The sequence below is a fragment of the Rhamphochromis longiceps genome, linkage group LG16 (assembly GCF_057381845.1).
Source record: "Rhamphochromis longiceps isolate RC_006_pf linkage group LG16, R_longiceps_female_GT1.1, whole genome shotgun sequence".
Taxonomy (NCBI): Eukaryota; Metazoa; Chordata; class Actinopteri; order Cichliformes; family Cichlidae; genus Rhamphochromis; species Rhamphochromis longiceps.
Window position 1 is genome coordinate 23,455,346 of NC_140572.1, and position 19,858 is coordinate 23,475,203.

At 41.4% G+C, this 19,858-nt stretch overlaps 1 protein-coding gene across 2 annotated transcripts in view; it reads left to right on the forward strand.

Moving 5' to 3' along the window:
• Positions 1-4,138: 4,138 nt before the first annotated feature.
• Positions 4,139-19,858, forward strand: part of LOC146651145 (electrogenic aspartate/glutamate antiporter SLC25A12, mitochondrial-like) — a 24,529-nt gene continuing 8,809 nt past the window's right edge. Inside the window, exons 1-13 of one of the 2 annotated variants that reach the window (XM_085385162.1) lie at positions 4,139-4,302; positions 4,808-4,861; positions 7,460-7,602; positions 8,011-8,126; positions 8,824-8,963; positions 11,894-12,040; positions 12,230-12,368; positions 13,242-13,335; positions 15,359-15,443; positions 16,668-16,749; positions 18,022-18,180; positions 19,163-19,215; positions 19,499-19,579. In XM_085385162.1, the coding sequence (XP_085241288.1) occupies positions 4,291-4,302; positions 4,808-4,861; positions 7,460-7,602; positions 8,011-8,126; positions 8,824-8,963; positions 11,894-12,040; positions 12,230-12,368; positions 13,242-13,335; positions 15,359-15,443; positions 16,668-16,749; positions 18,022-18,180; positions 19,163-19,215; positions 19,499-19,579 (1,305 nt within the window). In that variant the 5' untranslated portion in view covers positions 4,139-4,290. Of the gene's footprint in view, positions 4,303-4,333; positions 4,708-4,807; positions 4,862-7,459; positions 7,603-8,010; positions 8,127-8,823; positions 8,964-11,893; positions 12,041-12,229; positions 12,369-13,241; positions 13,336-15,358; positions 15,444-16,667; positions 16,750-18,021; positions 18,181-19,162; positions 19,216-19,498; positions 19,580-19,858 lie in introns of those variants that run through there. The other variant, XM_085385163.1, reaches the window with a different exon arrangement.

Sequence of the window (19,858 nt, forward strand, 5' to 3'; positions counted from 1 at the left end):
GGGGTATTCTTTTCTTTTTCACATGATTGTACCTTAGAAAAATGCAGGACAAATACAAATGATAAGTAGTTATGTCACATATCTTTAAAATTTAGCAAATAATGATAATGAATGAAGGTAGCCTAACTTTATTATCACTAACTCCAATTATTTAAGTATGATATTAAGGCTGCATTACTCTAAGAGGCAAAGATATGATACTAATATTATTAAAATGACAAGAATGAGGTTTATTGACCAGACAGTTTTGACTTTCACCTATACAATTTCCCACTCAGATCAGTCACAAATCTTAATACTGAAATTTAGGTGGTTCAGATGTGTTATGTGATGACATATAAACAGAATTAGATGTTGATGTTTCAACATCTAAATATCTATCTAAATGTATTATGACTAAGAAAAAAAACAAAAGAAAGTATTATCAGAGTTATACTTGTCATGTGAAATAAGAGTAAAATCCAGTGGACTTAAAAACCCAGTTAAAGGCATTTTTACTGAGTCAAGGCAGTAATGTGTTTAACTTAAATGTGTATTTTCATATTTTCTTTCTTCTTCAAAAAATAAAAAAAAATCCAGTAAAATGAAAGCCCGAGGGGAAATCATCTCACACCACATGCACAGCTGATTACTGTCATACAAATGTGGGGAAAACAGCACATTTTGGATAAAAGTCCAACATATTTGGACAGTGAAGTTGGTGAGAATAAAGAAAGTGGTTAGGTTAGACTACTGTGATATCTCAATGAAATAAACAGAAATTTACTCTCTAGGGGAAAGTGCAATTTTGAACATCCCTCTGAGCCCAGGTAATGTTGTGCTATCATCCCAGCCTAAGCTATTCTGTCCTGCAGGTGCACCAATGAATGACCTACCCATGTTTAAGCCACTGTAATTTTACCTCTACCACACTATCAGCACTAGATTATCCTTTTCCTGAACAATACTATACCTTTTACAATCCTTAGGTAACAAATTGTGTCTGCATGGAGGCAATGCATGCTGCTTGATCTCTGAACCTCAAACTACAGTCATTTGGACTTTTCCCCCCCTTTTTTTGGAGAAGTCCTCGCTGTGGAGGAAGTTAGGAAATATAACATTGCAGTATTAAAAAGGTTTTGTGCAGGAATTCCTCTTGTAGACATTTACTACCGTATTCAATAGTTTGCATTTGAATTGGCTGCGTTAGTGGCATGGCAGTGGTTAGCAAAAGTAGCTCAGATAATAAAATGATATGGCCAAGCTGTAAGGTTATTAGTTTGAACCCTGGCATTTATTGATATGTTATAACTATGATTAAGCACAAAATAATAGGAACACTGACTAAACTATGTTAACTTATATCAGATAATACTCAGAGACTTGGGTGCGACCTACACTCGTCAGTAGTTTTCCTCTGTTCTAACACTGCTCTTCAGTTTATGGGTGGTCTGGACATGCCTGGGCTTCACCTGCAGGTGGGGTCTCCTGTGCCTGCTGTATCAGACTCATCATCTAACTGAATTTAAGAACCAGCTCCAGTATTCCATCTCTGCCAAATTGCTGTTTATTGTAGAGCGGTAATCAGGCTCCTTCATGGTTTTAGTGCCCCGCTGAGTTTACGCAGTGATTACATCCTTACTGTCTTGTTTTCCAGTCGTTCTTGTACAACTTAAAAGCACAGTCCCTCCAAGATACACTTACCTGTTTCCACAAAACTGGTCTATTTCATCTGGAAGATTCTGGCCAAACACTCACCTCTCTGACTCGCCTGCTTGTTCGCCCTCCAGTGGTGCTGAACTCCCACAGAAACCTGACCAGTAGCTCCCCCTTTGTGTTCTCCTTCCTTCTTCCAAGTAAGAATACTGATCTGCACTATTAAGCAATCGATGACTCACATTGTGGCCTGGACTAATTCTCTCTCCAGTCCCACCAATCCCCTACACGTTTCACTTGTCACTCCTAATTAAATGCAAATAAAACTGTAGAACTATAAACTGTCAAGTCTCAGGTTCTGCTTCAGGGACTGCAAACTGCCATTGCCTTTCAAGGCCATGACACTTGGATAAAATAATGCATCAGTAACTGAAGGGAAATGTTGCATTTAACTGCATTTCCCTGTTGCACACGGAAATCCACCAGTCCTTTATGTGGAAAAAACTTTTTCAAAACTAAATAAACCTTATCATAGACCTTAAAACCAGAAAAACAAGACGCTGAAAGAAAAGGGCTTCTTGTGTATGTATAGGTTCTCAGTCAACCTGGTTGTGGTAGTCTCAGGTCCTTCCAAGCCTCAAGCACCAGGACTGACACATTATCATTATGAAATGGATAAATACATTCAAATTAAAGGGATCAGTTAAAGTAGTACAAATGGAAGACCATGGAGAAGGTTTATGGATGTAGTAAAGGAGGACGTGTAGAGGGTTGGTGTGATAGATGATCAGATTACCTGTTTTGGTGACCCCTAAGGGAGCCATCCAGAAGAAGAATTATAACAGCACCACAACAAAGATAAAGACACACAATTACAGCTAAAGACTGCACTTTAAAAAATCACTGTTATACTGAGTAACATTATAGAAAAACAAAACCTAGTCAACCTATAAACCTGTGAAGAACCACCTTTCTGAACCCCCATTTTTGTCTGATTCCAAGTCGAGTCCAAAGCAGGACCTCAAACCCAACTATAGCTACCAGCTCTCTTATCTGTGAGGGAGCTGGAGGAGGCAGCCTAACCAGAGCTGCTAAAATGATTCATGTTACAGTGAAACATGTTTGCCAGATGTTTTACCCTGAGAGTCCCAATGAGCTAGGCTATACGCAACTGTTGGCCGACCATCGATGACAGTTCAGGATGTATTAAATGTTGTTGGAACTGAAGAAGAACCAACAATAAGTGAAATGTGGTTTCATTAGTTTCTGCTGGTGACTTTTGATGTGGTTCCACCAATATCTCCTCACCCCCAGGCAGATGGCTGCCCATCCCTGAACCTTGTTTTGCCAGATGTTTCTTCCTGTTAAAAGGGTGTTTTTCCTTCCCACTGTCATTTAATTCAAGTTCACAGGCAATCATGTCATTGTTGGAGTTTTCTCTCTAATACGACAGGGTCTTTATTTTACAGCGTAATATGCCTTGAGTATGGCTTGTTTGGAAGGGTTGGTGGGTTTTCCCAAAAAAGAACATGCCAGCACAGCTTAGGTTTGGAAAGGTGCATCTGAAAAACTTCTGGTAAAATGTCTTTTGGACAGACAAGACCAAAGACAAGATGTTAATAATGCAGAGCACCATGTTTGTCACAAACCAAACATAGCCTACTGACACCTCGTACTGTCAAGCACAATGGAGGAGTGACGATTTGGGCTTATTTTGCAGCAGTCACTGAGACCACCTATGTGCACTAAAGTATTCTAGAGTCAAAGGCGAGGCTACGTGTTTGGCAGGTAAAGCTCGGACAAAACTGGATCATCCACCAGGACAACGATCCAATGGTCAAAGTAGAAAATTTACAACAGAATGACTGAAAAAGAGTCATAGTGCTGCAATGGCCCAGATACCAGATCCCAACCTGACTGAAAAGCTGTGGTGGGATCTAAGAGAGCTGTGCATAAAAACAGTGAACTGAAGCAATGTTCTTCAGTGATGTGAGAGACTGATAAGGATACATTTACTTAAATGTAAGTCCTGGCTTTGAATATGTTTTATTGTCCTGACATATAAAACCTTAGAATTGACGTGGGGTGTAATTTTTATTTATTTTTATTTATTTTACCATGGCTACACACAAATATGATAGTTGATGTCTGAAACTGTATTTTTACGTGGAGGTTTTAAGCATATATGATCACTTTCGCCAAAATGATTCTCTCTCTTTATTTTATATTATCCTAAACCGAGTAGACTATTATAAGAATATGAACTGTGGAAAATTCTTATGGGCATTTTTCATTTCACGATATGATTTTTCACGATATAATTAAATAAATAACGCATTTTTTTAAAAATTAAGATATTCTCTCCCGGTTTAGAGACTTTATCCACATTTGTTCTTTTCACCTCTCTGTCCTGCTGTTTGTTATGAGCAGGGCTACCACACAGTACAGCGTGTCCTCACTTGACCCCGTGCAGACCGGAAATGCTGTAACACATCTGCTGACCAAGTGTCTCTGTCCGGAGCGTCCATCTCAGCTGCGCCTTGTTCACAGCAAGGACAACAATCTGGCTAAAAATAGTGCGCTGTCTCGGACCTCCGCTGTCATCCCGATGCCCAGCGCCTGCGCTAGTCCACTGCGGCTGACGTCACATCCAGCATGGCGGTCAAGGTGACTCCGTCAATATTTCTTATCAGATAATAATTTTTAAAGGCAATAAAACGGCCGCGAGCTTTGCGCTGTCGGATGCCGAGGACGGCTCGTCTGCGCGGACGCTTGGGTTCAAATCCTCAGTCTGAAACGCAGCGGTGTCCTCCCCCCCTTTTATTTAAGCTCTACATCTTTACACAGGCGCATCTCTCCCGGCCTCGCAGAGACAGCTGTAATTTCTTTTTCTCTGCTGCTTTTTTCTGATTCTGGGAGATTTGATGGGATTTTGCTGTCTGAAAGGATCGCAGCACGGCTACTTCCATATGCAGTGCCAGGCTGTTGCTGTTAGTAGCCTGCGATCGATGCGTAAAAAGGGGGGAAAATCAAAGCTAAACTGTGACAGACTGAACTTCAGCTTTATTGATGGTAGAGTTGCCTGCTGGAGCTCCAAAAACTACAGGCATTAACGTGGTATGGTCAGTTTTTCAACTGCTTTTCATAACAAATTCCAACTTGTGTGTTACAGGTGCAAGCAACCAAAAGGGCAGACCCCCAAGACTTGAAGACTGTTTTTCTGAAGGTAAGGCTTGCTCCAGGATTAAAACTGTTTCTAATACTAACTCATATGAAATCAAACAAATACATTAAAAGCCTACTGGTGCAGTGAGTGAGTAGTTTGTGTGGCGTCCACAGGGACACGTAGCTCTGTAAAGGTCACATAAATACTCTGACTAATTATGGATCAGCTACTACAGAGATTCGTCCTTTGCTTTAACTTTCTGCATGTGCAGAGTGTGTGTGCTTTTTATTTTATTTTTTTATCTTTAAAACTTAAAGAATTCCTCTTCGTTCTTCCGAGACAACCAATTCCCAGCATTAGGGTGTTAGTTTGTTTACCCCCACCAGGTCTTGTTTGGAGTGTCAACTTCTTAAGTCACCTTATGGTCCCTGAACATCTCTTCACTCTGCTAGAACAGGGCTGTGTAATTTGTGTTGCATATTCAGGTGGAAGAGTTAATTAGTGGAAGCTCATTCTGACTGCCTGTATAATTTGATTAAGAACTACTTGAGGCCTACTGCGCGGGTGAATAGATACACAATCATGTGATGGAGAAATGTGGCAATAAATTGCTCGGAATTAATATTTTCACTTAAAAAGATTAATTCAGCAGACTGCGTTGAATTGTCCTGAAAACACTTGGCGTGGGGGTCTCCTCCCACACTCTCAGCTGGGTTCATGTCGTACTCTCTCTGTCTGAGCTTGGCTCGGGCCCATGAGTGTGGCCTTTCTGTTGCCAGTTCATGTGGTGCTTGTGTTCCCAGAGCTATCTCTGCTCCAACTTGAAAACCAACCCGGGCTCTAAAAATGACCTTATGTCTTAGAGCGTGACCCAGATCTCCCGTTCAGCACGGCACTGTATTGCATGCTTTGCGTCAGCAGAGTGGAGTAAAACACATTTGCAACACAAGGCTCTGTTATATGCATTTTATTAACTGCAAGTAGATTTGGAGGTTAGAATTGCATATCATGAAACAGCAAGGATTTACACCACTTAATTTTTTTTATTTTTAAAATGTTGGACAGTTTTTCAATCTTTGCCGCTATAGGTTCTTGCCAGTCATCATTCCTAGAGTTTCAATCTGCATGTCAGGTGGAAGCTCTGGAATTTCTATGGAGCGTCCGAGTTGTCGTTTCTCTGGAGAAAGTTGGTGAGAGGCACTGTTGCATGGAGAGGATACTGATGGAAAGATGAGGTTCACTTTGGTTTTGGAGTAATACAGGCTATGCATCACCTTGTACTAAATCAAACTACCATGTGGTGTTGGAACACCTATGAATAAGGGATATTGCTTCTTCCCAAAACTCTGTTAACAAACTGCTGCCCAAACTTAGACATTAAGTGTGTCTAATTTGAAGGTAATGAAAAAATAATGTAAATTTGGAAGGATGCAAACTGTCAGAGTTGCAGTATCTTTTGCTCTCCAGGCTGAACATGCCCCATTCAGCTGACTAGGTTTAAAAGGATGGTTATGCCATACTGGGGCATGTAAGGAGATACTAGAAGCCTTGTAGGCTACTTTTGTCTGAGTTGGTATTTGTGGGGACTTTAAACAACGTTTTGTTGAGCTAATTTGTCTCTGACTGCAAAACTGAAGAACAACAGATAGGAAAGGGGTATCTTTTTAACAGCTGAGGTCTCACGGAGTACCCACAGTGGGACATATCTTTATTACTTCCAACAAGCAAGGCCTCTCACATCGGCTCCCCAGTAGTATTACCTCGAGACCGGAATACCAAAGCAACCGTCCTCATTAGACTTGTGTTTAGCCCTGTAACACCATATACCCCCAAAACACAAGGCATCCATAGATGTTCACGCTCAAATAAATCTCTACATAGTATACTGTGGCACAGCACGTTTCACACCACTGTACAGGATAAAACAACATAGAACATCATAGAAAAATGTATCCTGCTAACTTAAGACTTTGGATAAGCGGGCCTGTTCAAGTCCCTCACTGGTGAGATGAGTGAAACAAACATTTTCCCATCCCTGAGGAGCCCCTGAGAAAGGCCTTGAACCTCTCACACGGAGGCCACTGGAGCTGCTCAGCGGCCAGCAGATTGTACTGCAGCTTCCAGGTTTGAATGTGTGCAAGTGTGTGAGTGGGAACAGGGTGTTCCTGAAAAAGAGAGGGGCTGTCAGCAGCGTTGCTCTGAATGAGTAAGGGGTAAATCATTGTAATACAGTGTTCCTCTCACACAATAACACTTCTTTTTTTCTTTTTCTTTTTTTTTCTTTGCAATTTCAGTGGCACGGCATGCATCATTGTCTGTTATGTGTGTAGCAACATGTCTTTTGTACGAGAATGAGATTCATGGTTAGAATGAAGTCAAGAGATGACAAAGCTCAGAGATGCTTTTTCAATGCTGCCTGTCATTATGGCAAAGCTTTATATATATGCCTAAAATGCTCTATAGGGCCGATAAACTTAGATTCCTTTATGCTGTTAAAGGAAGCGGGATGCATCGTATTGTTACAGAGACAAGGGATATGTCCACATCTTCCTCTTTTTATGCACACAGTAAAATTTCAGCCTTACTGGTTCTCCGATTAAATGCACATATGGATCCACACTGAGTCTTGTTTATAGCTTGTCTGTTTCTTCTTTGCAGTATGCCAACGTGGTGCAGGATGGAGAGCATTACATGACCCCCAAGGACTTTGTGCAGCATTACCTGGGTCTGCATACACAGCCTCAACACAATCCCAAAACTGTGGAGCTGATAGCCGGAGTGGCTGACACCACCAAGGATGGGTGAGTAAGAACAAGTCGTGCGATGAAGGTTGCCATGAAGAGTTTGTTATGCTTAGATCTTTTATCTTTTGTTTTTGTTTTTTGCTATAAACAGATATTTATTTTAGTACATCAACAACCTGTCAAACGTTTTCTTTTCTTCACTGATAAATAAAGGATGGATAGATAGATAGATAGATAGATAGATAGATATGCGTGTATATATATCAATGTATAACCAGTGTTAGTAACATTATTTCATTGGCTAGTTTGTGTTGTTGCTAAGAATGAAAACTGAAGCTTGGCTATAAAACGTATACCTTTAATCCTTTTTGTGCCTTGTCCTCAACGTCAGTCCGTGTCCTGGACACTGATATTGAAGATCCATATATGTTTCATCATTCATTTTTTTCTTTCTTCTCCAAACAGACTGATCTCTTTCCAGGAGTTTCTGGCCTTTGAGGCAGTTCTATGTGCCCCCGATGCCCTGTTCATAGTTGCCTTTCAGCTGTTTGACAAGACTGGTACAGGGAACATCTCATTTGGTATGTGCATGGTAGTTAATGTCAGTGTTTCAGCACAGAGGATAATTTAAACTGGATAATGTTATTATACCTACGTCTGACTTAAGATGTAGACCTGATGTAGATAATTAAAAGGAATTTAAAGTGCTTCTTGTTGAAAGAAAACATTGATGACATAATGATGAAAAACACTAAGAAACTACTGGGGTGGGGATGATTAAACACTGTAGAAGTTCTTTTTTTGTGTGTAAGCATGTATAGTCAATAAATATGGGAGTATCGGAGCTTTTGGGGGCTTCTTCTTTAGAGTATTAAATATGCTAGCAGTGAGACCTTTTTAAGGTCTCGTCTCTGGGCAGTGCTGCAATGAGCTGTGTGAAACATCACATTATACCCAGCTCCATTCGACATGAATCTAGTCTGTCATAAACCGAGAGAGTCTTACAAAGAAGCTGCTGTCGTGCTCTTTCTGTGCAATAGGCCTCCATAAAGGCAGCTGGAATTGAGAGTAGAGCTTATACAGAAAATTTCCTGGAAGGACTCACGACCCTCAAAATGTAACAGCCTCTTCAGATTCGCCATCCAAACTGACTCTTTCATCTCCTTTAACTGGGTTCTCTGCAAAGGGAATGAGCACGCGAGATGGACATTACAGCTTCATCTTGCAGGTTTTTCCTTCTGTCTTTTGTTACTGCTCACTCGGGCCTCTCTCTTCCAGAGAATGTACGTGACATCTTCAGCCAGACTACAGTCCATCACCACATTCCCTTTAACTGGGACTGTGAGTTCATCAGGCTACACTTTGGCCATGAAAGGAACAAGAACCTCAGCTACACAGAGTTCACCCAATTTCTGCAGGTATGTATTTTTATCTTGGCGCTTTATGTCAAAACTGATGTGCAGCGTGTTAAAGGAATGAGCTAAATTTCACAGATGAGCATCGGTCCATTTTTAAAATTAAAGGAATGATTTTACATTTTGGAAATAAGTTCATTTGTTTAATCTGTGCTGTGTATGTTACGTCTACAGAAGCCAGATAACAGAAGCTGCATCTAGGCTTGTGAAATTTGTATCTCCTCTACTGCCATCTTGCTCGGAGGGGTGGGGCGGTGGGGTGGTTCATTTCATATCTCAGTTGGTAGACTGGTCCTTCTTTTTAGGCTGACTTAATACTACCTTCTGTCATTTAAATTGGCTCTAACTCTGTTGGTGTTCTTCTGCAGCTTTCATTACATGTCTGACGTTCACAGTTCTGTCTTTGTAATGACGAGATTTGTTAGATCAATTTTTAATTTTCACAAACTTTTTTTGGCAGAATATTACCGACAAGCAGATTGGTTAAATTCCTGCCAAAAGTTAAGCAGTATGGTGGAGCAGTGGGTGGTAGTTTCTCATCTCACACCAAGAAGGTTTGGGGTTTGAACCTGCTGCCTGGCTTTGCACGTTCTCCCTGTGACTGTGTGGGTTCTCTCTGGGTAATCTGGCTTTGACTTCCAGTCCAAAAACATGCACGTTAGGCGAATTGTTTATTGGCTGTAGATGTGAAAGTGCAAGCGCGCGATTTCTCCCAGGATCACATGAGATATCGTCTAGGATAGGCTTCAGCCCCCATGTGACTCAAAGTTGACTAAGCAATTGATGCTTAGTCAACTTTGGATGAATGGATGGAAACCAGTATTGCCAGTATTTTGTTATGGAAACAAATAATATTATTAATATTATAACAATAATATTATAAATATGGAATGGTGGACTGAAACAAAGTTGAAAACTAATGATGACCTGTGACCTCTGTAGACATATATACAATATATATTATGGAAAACTGCATTCCCTGTCAAACATGGCGGCCGCGTTGATGCATCTTCCAGTGAAACAGAAGTGACCCCTGCACTATCTACATGTGTACATCTGTGTTCAGAGGAGCCACTTTTCTTTTGCTTATTCTAAAAAGTAGTATCTATCAAAAGGTTTTTAAAAAACACACAACAACGTCACTATTCCAAAAAGTGTAAAATATACATCTCACGCTCTTTTCATGACTTTTTTTTTTAATTTAAGAACATGTCCCCTCTAAATAAGTGCAAAAGTCTTTAAAGATAATACTTAATGAACATAATCCAACTTTCTCATCTAAATCTGATTAACCTCCTAGGACCTGTCGTCCACATATGTGGACATCACATTTTGGGTTATTTAGACCGAAATACTCAATTTTGCTCTACATGGGCCTGATATCCACTTACGAGGACATTATACTGCTGCTGTTCTATCAAAACTTTAAACGAATATCCTCATATGTGGCTCTTATTTTTCTTAAAAACAAAAATAAGGTTAAAAAAAAAATCTGGTAATTGGGCCCCAATGTGACCAAATATCAAAGAGAAATTAAAAATGCATGCCGTGGAAGAGTTCGGGTCTTAGGAGGTTAATTTAGTATCTTCTGTATTTAAAGTAAACAGTTTGTACAGAAAAGCAGCCAAAAGTGCTTCAATAGCATCAGAAAACATGAAGTCGTTTCTCCTGTGGGGATTTCATCCCACTTGGGGTCAAATTGGACTATATGCCATGCATATAGTTGGCATAACTAAAAGGGAGGGGAGTGTAATCAGTAGTTCTGGGGGTTTGAGGGAGCCTGTTGTGCCATTAAGACAGTTAAAGTTGGGCATCAGTTTAGCCCACTTGTTGAGCAGGCGCCCATTCAGTTGCAGCTGACATGCAGTGGCCCAGGTTTCAATCCAGTCTGCAGCCCTTTGCTATGTGTCCTCCCTTGCTTTCTCTCTCCTTCCTAACTTCGCTTCACTGTTAAACTGTCAAACAATGCCCAAAAATTGCTATTTTTCTTGATTGATTATTGCCCGGTGTGTGTGTGTGTGTGTGTGTGTTGTCAAAAAGAAAAAGCGGGAGCGGGGCTAGTGCAGCGACCTGGTTCAGAGTCGAGGGCTGTGGTCTGAGGCAGAAGCTGGGTGGTCCAAGAGTTATGCAGGCTGCACTCTGTCTCCACTTCAGTGTGGGATCTCTCAGAGCGCTTTGTGGTTTATCATACTTGACTGGAGCTTCCCACCACTACACCAAACACTCCTCTGCGTGCGGAATTTCATCTATATGTATCATTTTTATTGTCTTGTTTTCTGTCATGTCCGAGCACATTACATGTCTTCTAAGCGTTACTTGAAATTGATGCAAGTAGATCCGATTGTTATTGAAAGTTAGGGCTCTTTCACAGGAATGTGAAACTTCAGTGAGTTCACAGAGTGTTTGTAAGTCTAAAAAAAGTACATGTCTGTGTAATGAGTATCATGACCAGTTTTGAGCATTCTAATCAGCAAACATTGTGAGAATAAATCCACTGATTAGGTTATCAGAGCAAGAATATGAGGATGAAGAAGCACCTCGGTGTTGGAGTTCCTCCACAGTCCTCTGGTTATACGCGATGAGCTTTGACAGCAGACACTGACCCGGGGTCAGCCTCCCCTGCATCCCCTTCTGATTGCACGGTTGTCATATTGAATCATCTTGTTGCGGACACACCTGCCAGCCGCCTCGGCAGCCGCTCAGCTCGAATGCGGGATCAGACTACCCGGGACGTGGTTTTCATTAGTCTCTGGAGAAACGACTGCTATTAACAAAAAAGAAAATCTGTCTAACACGGTCACATCTCATGACTTTCACATCTGTTTAACACTGATATTATTGTACTTTCTTCTTCCAAGGTTCTGGGAACGCACTCTGCTTTTTTTTTTTTTCCTTTTTAGCATCTTAACCTTGTGTGTCTGTGTGTGCTACAGGAGCTGCAGCTTGAGCACGCCCGCCAGGCATTTGCACAAAAAGACAAGAGCAAAAGCGGCACCATCACTGCCTTGGACTTCAGTGACATCATGGCCACCATCAGGCACCACATGCTGACTCCGTTTGTCGAGGAGAATCTGGTTTCAGTTGAGTTATTACATTTTCCTTTTTTAAACAGTGACACAAGAATTCACAGTTAGCATCTGTGTTAGTGATTTATGTCTTACTGAGCTGCTGTCATTTAGCTGGTTAAGGAAGATTTGAAGGAACATAATAAGATCCATCCGTAGTCCCTCCTATCCAGTAGGTCTGACAGGCTTTTGGTCTTGCTGTAGGCTGCGGGAGGGAGCACCTCCCACATGGTGAGCTTCTCCTACTTCAATGCCTTCAATGCTCTCCTCAACAACATGGAGCTGATCCGCAAGATTTACAGCACGGTGGCGGGCACGCACAAAGACACTCTCGTCACCAAAGGTACTGCCGAGCGTCTCCCGAAATAATCACGTCTGCATCGTAAATGTGATGTGAGATGTTCGATCATATTTTAACTTTCTTGACAGAGTGGTGTGAGTGAACACTCAGGAAACATTTACTGTAGCACTAAATTACTAAGGTAAATGAACATTTTCAATCTGGTAATCAGATCATCCCCTCCCCTCCCCACACATGTATACCTGAGTAACTGATAGTCGTTCTGTCAGTCACATTTGTTCCCAGTTGTGTTTCCCATTCAGATGCAAACTTTAGACTTCTGCTTCCTCTTCATTGGTATTTCGCCTTGTAGAAAAGACTTTGAGCAAACAGTATTTGCAAATAATTATTGTTATTTGTTGCCGAGCATGTCAAATATCATTAAGTTTAAAGCGAGCACTCGCATGTCTGCTGTCCTTCACCGAAAAGTATATCATTGTACACCTCGAGCATACTTGTAACTAAAGGTGTGGAGGAAGTGAATAACAAACTCTTTCCCCTCTCTCAACAACTACCATTAGGTTTCCTTTTAGAACGACCACCTGATGGCAATGGAGTTTCTCAGCAGGCAGCAGTAAAGAAGTGAATATAAATTCCATATAGCAGAGCCGTGCAGGGTGCTGCTGAGAGTGGTTCAGTTAGTGGTAGTCGAGGAAGAAGTAAAGCACACACAGGACTGGTTTTAATGGTTTTAAAAAATTTTCTGCAACAAAGAGCCACATAAAGAAAAAAATACAAGGACCATTATTTGCAAATACTATATAACACAAACCTCCAGTAGAAAATAACTAATGTTTTTATCCTCTCGGCCTCATGTCTGATGTTTGAAATCCAGTTTGTGTGACTGCATCGTCTCCTGTCTTTGTTAAATTGTAGAGGAGTTTGTTCATGCTGCAAATAAGTTTGGTCAAATCACTCCGATGGAAATTGACATCCTGTATCAGCTCGTTGGTCTCCACTCTCACTCTGGGTAAGATCTCCAGTTATTCTGTTGTCACCTGTGGAGTTGGTTTATTGGTCAGTGAACATATTTCAGGCTACAACACGTTTACACTAAAGAGTAACAAGACTTTACTGGACAACAGTTTATAATAAGGTGCTTGTATTTACCATTAGCTTATTTCCATGCTTATGTGAAATCTGTATTTCAAACATTTTGCAATTAGCAGGCCATTAAGAGATTACCTCTCAATAACTCAACTGCTTTATAAGTTCACTTAATATAGATTTATTAAAAAAAAATATGAACCCTAGTTTAGTTGTATTACGTTACACCAGTGATGCTCAAATAATAGCGCTAGTAGTACTTTCACAGTAACTAAAGGCTCAACTCATTTAAAAAAAAACAACTACAAAAAAAGCAAGAAAATACAGTTAATTAAAGAACTGATTGACCTGGACAGGTTTGTATGGAAGCTTCCATAGGTTTGTGCAGAAAAGTTATTTTTAAATAAAAACAGGATTGCGTAAATGATAAAAATCGGTAAATAAACAAGTACGTAGGGAAAAAAGTTGTACACCCCACTAAAAGTGTTGTCCGCTCACTGCATAATAGATAATCAAAGGAAAGACCTATCGAAAATTTAGATTTAAAAACTAGGAAATTCTTGACTAAAGGTGTAATTAGGTTGAATTTATTGAGCAAACATGAGCATATTAAGAAAAAACTAGTTAGCTAAACATAATGGAAGGAGTGGTTGAAATTAAAAGCTTATATTTATAGATAAGCAGTTGAGACAGTTTACTAACCATAACTGATAAATGGTGAAGTGAATCTAATGGGAAAGAGTAAATGGTAACCTGGTCCAGTTCCATACTGAACACATTACAGTGCAATGACCCAGTTCTCGGGTCTGTGGGGGGACGTTATTATAACAGCAACCACTGCATTTGACTGTATTTAATAAGTGTTATTAAAGAAGAATGACCGTCCCGACTCCTGAGTAAAACATACATTATAAAGAAAAACACTAGGAGGATATTGATGGAAAACCTTTAGTTAATGACCTACAAATTGAAGAATGTTTTCATGTATATGAAGCATTAATAAGTGTTTTATAATTATTCATGAAGATTTACTGAAAAAGTAGTACACATGCTAATAAACAGATGTCTAATAGTGAATATTTGTACTGTAATATACAATGTTTCTTTTATTTGTACCTGTTCATGTTGGACAAGCTGAAAAAGTGCTCTTGTACATAGTGCGGCATTTAAATTTGTAACTAAATTATGAATATGTTCTCATTAAAAGGGTACAAAAAGAAACTTGGACAAACTTCCTTAATATTTTTTTTTTTTTCTGTAGTGTTTATGTGTATAAATGGGGAAATAATTATTCCAGCTCCTGGATTAACTTGGGTGGTTTTTGACTGTGTAATTTTTTTAAATGTAGTTTGGATTTCTAGCAGACTAATGCTTTCCTAAATTGCCAAAGTCCGACCTGCATATATGTGAGGAATACATGAAATGGAACGAACCAAACTCGAGGTGGAGTCCAAAGAAGTGCAGAAATGTTCTTTTCCACTGTCATTAATGCAGTCGCCCAGGTAGCTTCTCCTGCTATTCCCTCAAATTTACATTTACACAAGCTCGTGTTTTTATTCTAAGCCGACACGAATGGAATGAATATGTTATAAACATCTGTTTATTGGTCGTAAAGATAAAGTTATTGCTCATTCTGTTTAACAATGGTTGCTCCAGTGGCTGATTAACAAGACACACATAAAACATGAATGCAGTCTTTATGATGCATCAGACCAGCGGGGGATACTTGGATCTCCAGCATTTAGTAACAAAACACTTTCATTTACTCATTGGGCCCCTTCCAGCTTTGTTTGTCTGTTGTGTGTATAAGCTCGAGTAGCAGGAACTTTAAGTTATATGGCAGTAAAAGGTCTGTGGAAAATCTTACATCACTGGCTGCCGCTCAGAGTAGATGCACGGCTTTCTGCTTTTTCCTGGACTAAATCCCTTTCTCTCTCCCCCTCAAGGCGGCTGAACCACGCAGATATCGAGAGAGTTGCCCCGCTGGAGGAAGGAGACATGCCATACCACCTAGCAGAGAGCCACAGACAGGTAGCCTGAGTGACTCCTCTAATACACCTCACATCCTCCTGCCTTTCATCAAAGCCTTTCCCACTTCTTCGCCCTGCTTCCTTCTCAGAAAGAAGCGAGAAAAAGGAAGACTGTTCAGTCGCTGAATTAGCAGAGTGCCCATGTTTTTCTTCCCTTGTGAAGTGCATTTCTTTAACTCCCAGATAAAAGTACTCCAATTATAGTCAAAGAGGAGGAATGGATTGTTGCGTTGCGCCTCTCCATGAAAGGCACTGCCTATTTTATTCAGTATGGCTGTACATACACATCAGCTGCAATCACACATCTGAGACGCTAATAAGAGGCTTTTATCAGTGTGGGGCTTGAGAAGTTTTAGGAGCCTTTAGCAAAGTCTGCTAATGGCAGGAGGGGAGTGGGAGTCAAGGTGGATGTGGGAGAACAAAATAGTTCCTGCCTCCACCGGATAACACGGCTCTATATCAGGCTGTGGTCAGAGCTTTCAGGCCACTCCTGGGACTCGTGCTCAGAGGTCTGGAATTTGATTCCTTTGGGGGGGATGCTGCAATTCTCAGCCTTGCCCTTCTGTGGAAGTAGGCTAATTGTTTAAACCCTTTGATCAAGACCTCGATCTTGTTAGCATGCAACTCTGGGTGGAAGCATCTGGGAAGAGGGAAAAAAAAAAGATCTTCTCCACTCCCTGCTCATCTGGTGGCAGGAGAAGTTGCTAAATACATCGACTTGCACACACATTTGACGATGTCTCGCTCGGACTGTGTAATATTCATGTAGATTCTTATCTGGACATGGAAAAGGGTTGTGAGGCTAATCAGTTCCCAGTGTAAACAAAGGCATTTGCTTTCAACATCAAACACCAATCCTGAGATCAAGTGGATAAGGGAGAAATTATGCTTTGTTATAAAAATAAAAGAAGACCGTTTTAGCTTTTAGCCTCCTACATGTCGCATGCGTGGAAAACTCAGCCGCAGGTTCACACAGTCATTTACTGTATCCAGAGCTAGTCTGTCTGTGACATTTAATACAGGCTGATGATGAATCAGACATTATGTGACATGTCTGCATTCCATCGCCTTCCTCCGCCGTTGAGTACTCTATAGCATTTTTCTTTCCACAATGTATCTGGTTCGCTATAGTTTAATAGCCAGCCGATTCATGTTTAGTGTCTGATCCCCCCTCCTGTCTTTCTCCAGATTCATTTGACCGCTGGTGTCTTTTTCTCCTATACAGCACGCTCACGAAACGTCTCGGCCCATCTGGCTCCAGGCTGCGGAGTCTGCCTACAGGTTTTCTCTGGGCTCAATCGCTGGAGGTGAGTGACATGTCTGCGGCGGAGCCCCCGGCCCGCCCGAGCGGTAACCTTAGCCGGCTGGCTGCCGCGCCGAGGCCCCGGGGCCGACCATTGTCCTGCAGGGAGAAGGGCTGTGATGTGAGGCTCCGGCATTGTGCTGCCGTGCCACCGTGGCTCCAGGCTGTCGTTGGAGTCGAAGCTTTGGAATGACACAAATCTTCCGGAACCGCACTCCCTGGAATCTCCCTCTCTAATTACGCTGGGGGGAACTGATACAAGGAACTTCTGACATAACTGCCCCTCAGATAGGAACACGGCCTTTGTATGTGTGTGTGTGCACTTGTTCTCCTTAAATACGCAAAGAGTTTTCAGTCATCATTCAGCAGAAGCCAATTCAGGCCAGGTCAGAGAGAGATATACTGTAAGTCATGAGGCATACAGAGAAACCACCAGGAATGAGCTGTTTCTCACGCACTGTGCTGCTTTCTCTGTTTGCACGTTTGGGAATCATCATTACAGCAGGCCTTGATGCCAAACAAGACATGGCGAGTGTAACTGATAACAACAGTTTAGTGCAGTGTTGCTCAAACTTTTTCTGGCAAGCTTCCCTTCAGGAGTTGAGAAAGTTCACACCCGCCAAACCGCGATTTTTAACAGTTATTTACAATAACAATAAAGGCTCGAAGGTGCATTCTTTTGAAATAACAGAGAACATAAAAGCTTCAACACTCTTCTCTCCTTACTTTTCCACAAATCCTTCTCATTAAACTTGATTTCATCTTGTATTTTTCACCCAGTCGTCCACTTTGCAGGACTTCCTACTCTAAGCTTTATGATGATTTCTTTGAAGTGGTAAACCATCCCCAAATGTAGCTGCAGAATTATTGCTGTACATCTCAGTTGTGTAGGACTCTAGATAAATAAAGTGATGGCTTGTATGCATTAGAGGGCTTCCCAAGGGCTGTCCAATATCAACAGGTTATTAATTGAGTTAAAAAAAAATTAAAAAGTAATAGTAATTCATTGTTAGAAGCACAAAGATCAAACATTTACTAGCTTGTCTAGACTGAAAAAAGGGGGGGGTTTCTTTGTCATTTTGGGTTTTCTTGTCTGCCAGTTGCACAAATCAGAAAACAAACTGCAGCTCTTTTTGTCACATTTGCCACAAGTAAAATGTGAATTTGGTTTCTGAATTGTTTAGATGCTCAAAAAAAATCTTTCCAAAATAGCAGAAACCCCCCCAAAACTAGTTCATTGTGTGTTTTTTTTTTTTTTTTTTTTTAATGTTTGTAGCTGCCGGCGCTACGGCTGTGTACCCTATTGACCTGGTGAAGACGCGCATGCAGAACCAGCGCTCCACCGGCTCCTTTGTAGGAGAGCTGATGTACAAGAACAGCTTCGACTGCGCAAAGAAAGTGCTCCGTTACGAGGGCTTCTTCGGCTTTTACAGAGGTAATCATTTACAGATTTATTTTTTTCAGTAAATGAAAAGACCTGAAATCTCTGTGCAAGCCAACATGTGGGTGTCGTGCAAAACAAACCATCTGATGGGAAAGCATCAACATTCGCCAGCGCGCTAATATCGGGAGCATGGTTCGCTAATTGATACCAGAAACCTTTGCCCTCCCTGTTCAGCAGTGAATAAAGCAACACCCAGGGGTCACGTTTTCATTATCTCAGTACCTGGGAGAGTTGCCCGAGGAGAATGACCAGCAGTATTCATGTAGCAACAGCAGCAGCGGTGTCTGATCTGCCTCTGCCTGAGTGGTGATAATGGTGCTGAAGGCTTGTGATATACAACACTTCTTTCATATGAGGGAAGTCAAGACTGCCATCTACTGCTGCCTCTACCGCTGCAGCGCTTTGTTGCTCTGATCTGCGTCCCCCTGCCCTCCTTCCTCATCTCTTGCACATGATAAGAGGGTGATTGACTCAGAGACAGACACGCTCGGCTGTTTTCTGGCTGCACACCAGCAGCAGTCACTCAGCAGCTCCTTCAGAAGTTTATCTGGCCTGATGAAGGACAGACGGTGAAACAGTATGGCAGTTATCGCCACTGTAGCACCCAGCCTCCCCCCTCGATCTTGTACGTGACCACACAGCTCTCTCTGTTCCCCGCTAACAGCAGGATCAAGTCTCCGCGATGCTGATCCCATATGGAGCAGCCGTGTCATATTTTTGGGGACTTTTGTTCAATTTCAGTGGGACCTTTGTATGCTGGTGCATCAGCTGTATCAGGCACCATCTGTAAATATTTATGGGTTTGTTTTACACGCACAAGAACCCCGCAGCTTATATTGTTCTAGCTGTCAGTGGATGTATTCATTCAGCAAAGATACAAAAAAAAAAGTGCATTCATTTCCAGCCAGACTGTCTCTCTTTCTCTCTCTCTCTGTCAGGTATTCTAATGGTATCTATGAATAATATTTTGCAGGTCTCCTCCCGCAGCTCATTGGCGTTGCCCCGGAGAAAGCTATCAAACTCACGGCAAGTCATTCCACTGCGTAGCTTAGAGTGCTCAAAAAGTTGTTCTGAACGATTCATTGTGAATGGAAAAAAACATGCAAAGAAGAAGAGACACACTTTGCAATCAAGATGCGACTGCAACCACAAGATGCAAAGAAGAAGAGACACACTTTGCAATCAAGATGCGACTGCAACCACAAGTTAACATTAATGCCCTGCCATCAAGACTGCGATTGTGTCTCATCTGACTTCTTCTTCTTCTTCTTTGTGTCTCCTTTCCTTTATTTTTTCTTCTTTTCTTCAGGTGAACGATTTTGTCAGAGACAAGTTCACCAACCAGGATGATACCATCCCTCTTCCTGCAGAGATTCTGGCTGGTGGATGTGTAAGCATTACTGAGGCGATCATCATTCAAATTCACTCTGTAGATGAACTCAAAGACAGAAAGAAGTGTTTCCCTCTTTAATGTGGTGATGTGGAGTAATGAAAAGAGTAGACTATAGTCACCCTGTCTTTGCACCTAAGCAGAGTGCTTGATGCACTTTTACAGTCCCACAGAAGAAAAATGACACTCCTGTTTTGTTGTAATGTTTTGTGCGTATGTTTCTGGTTGTAACCACACCATTTAAAGGAGAAGGTGCCCCGGCTTGTTTAAAGTTTTTGA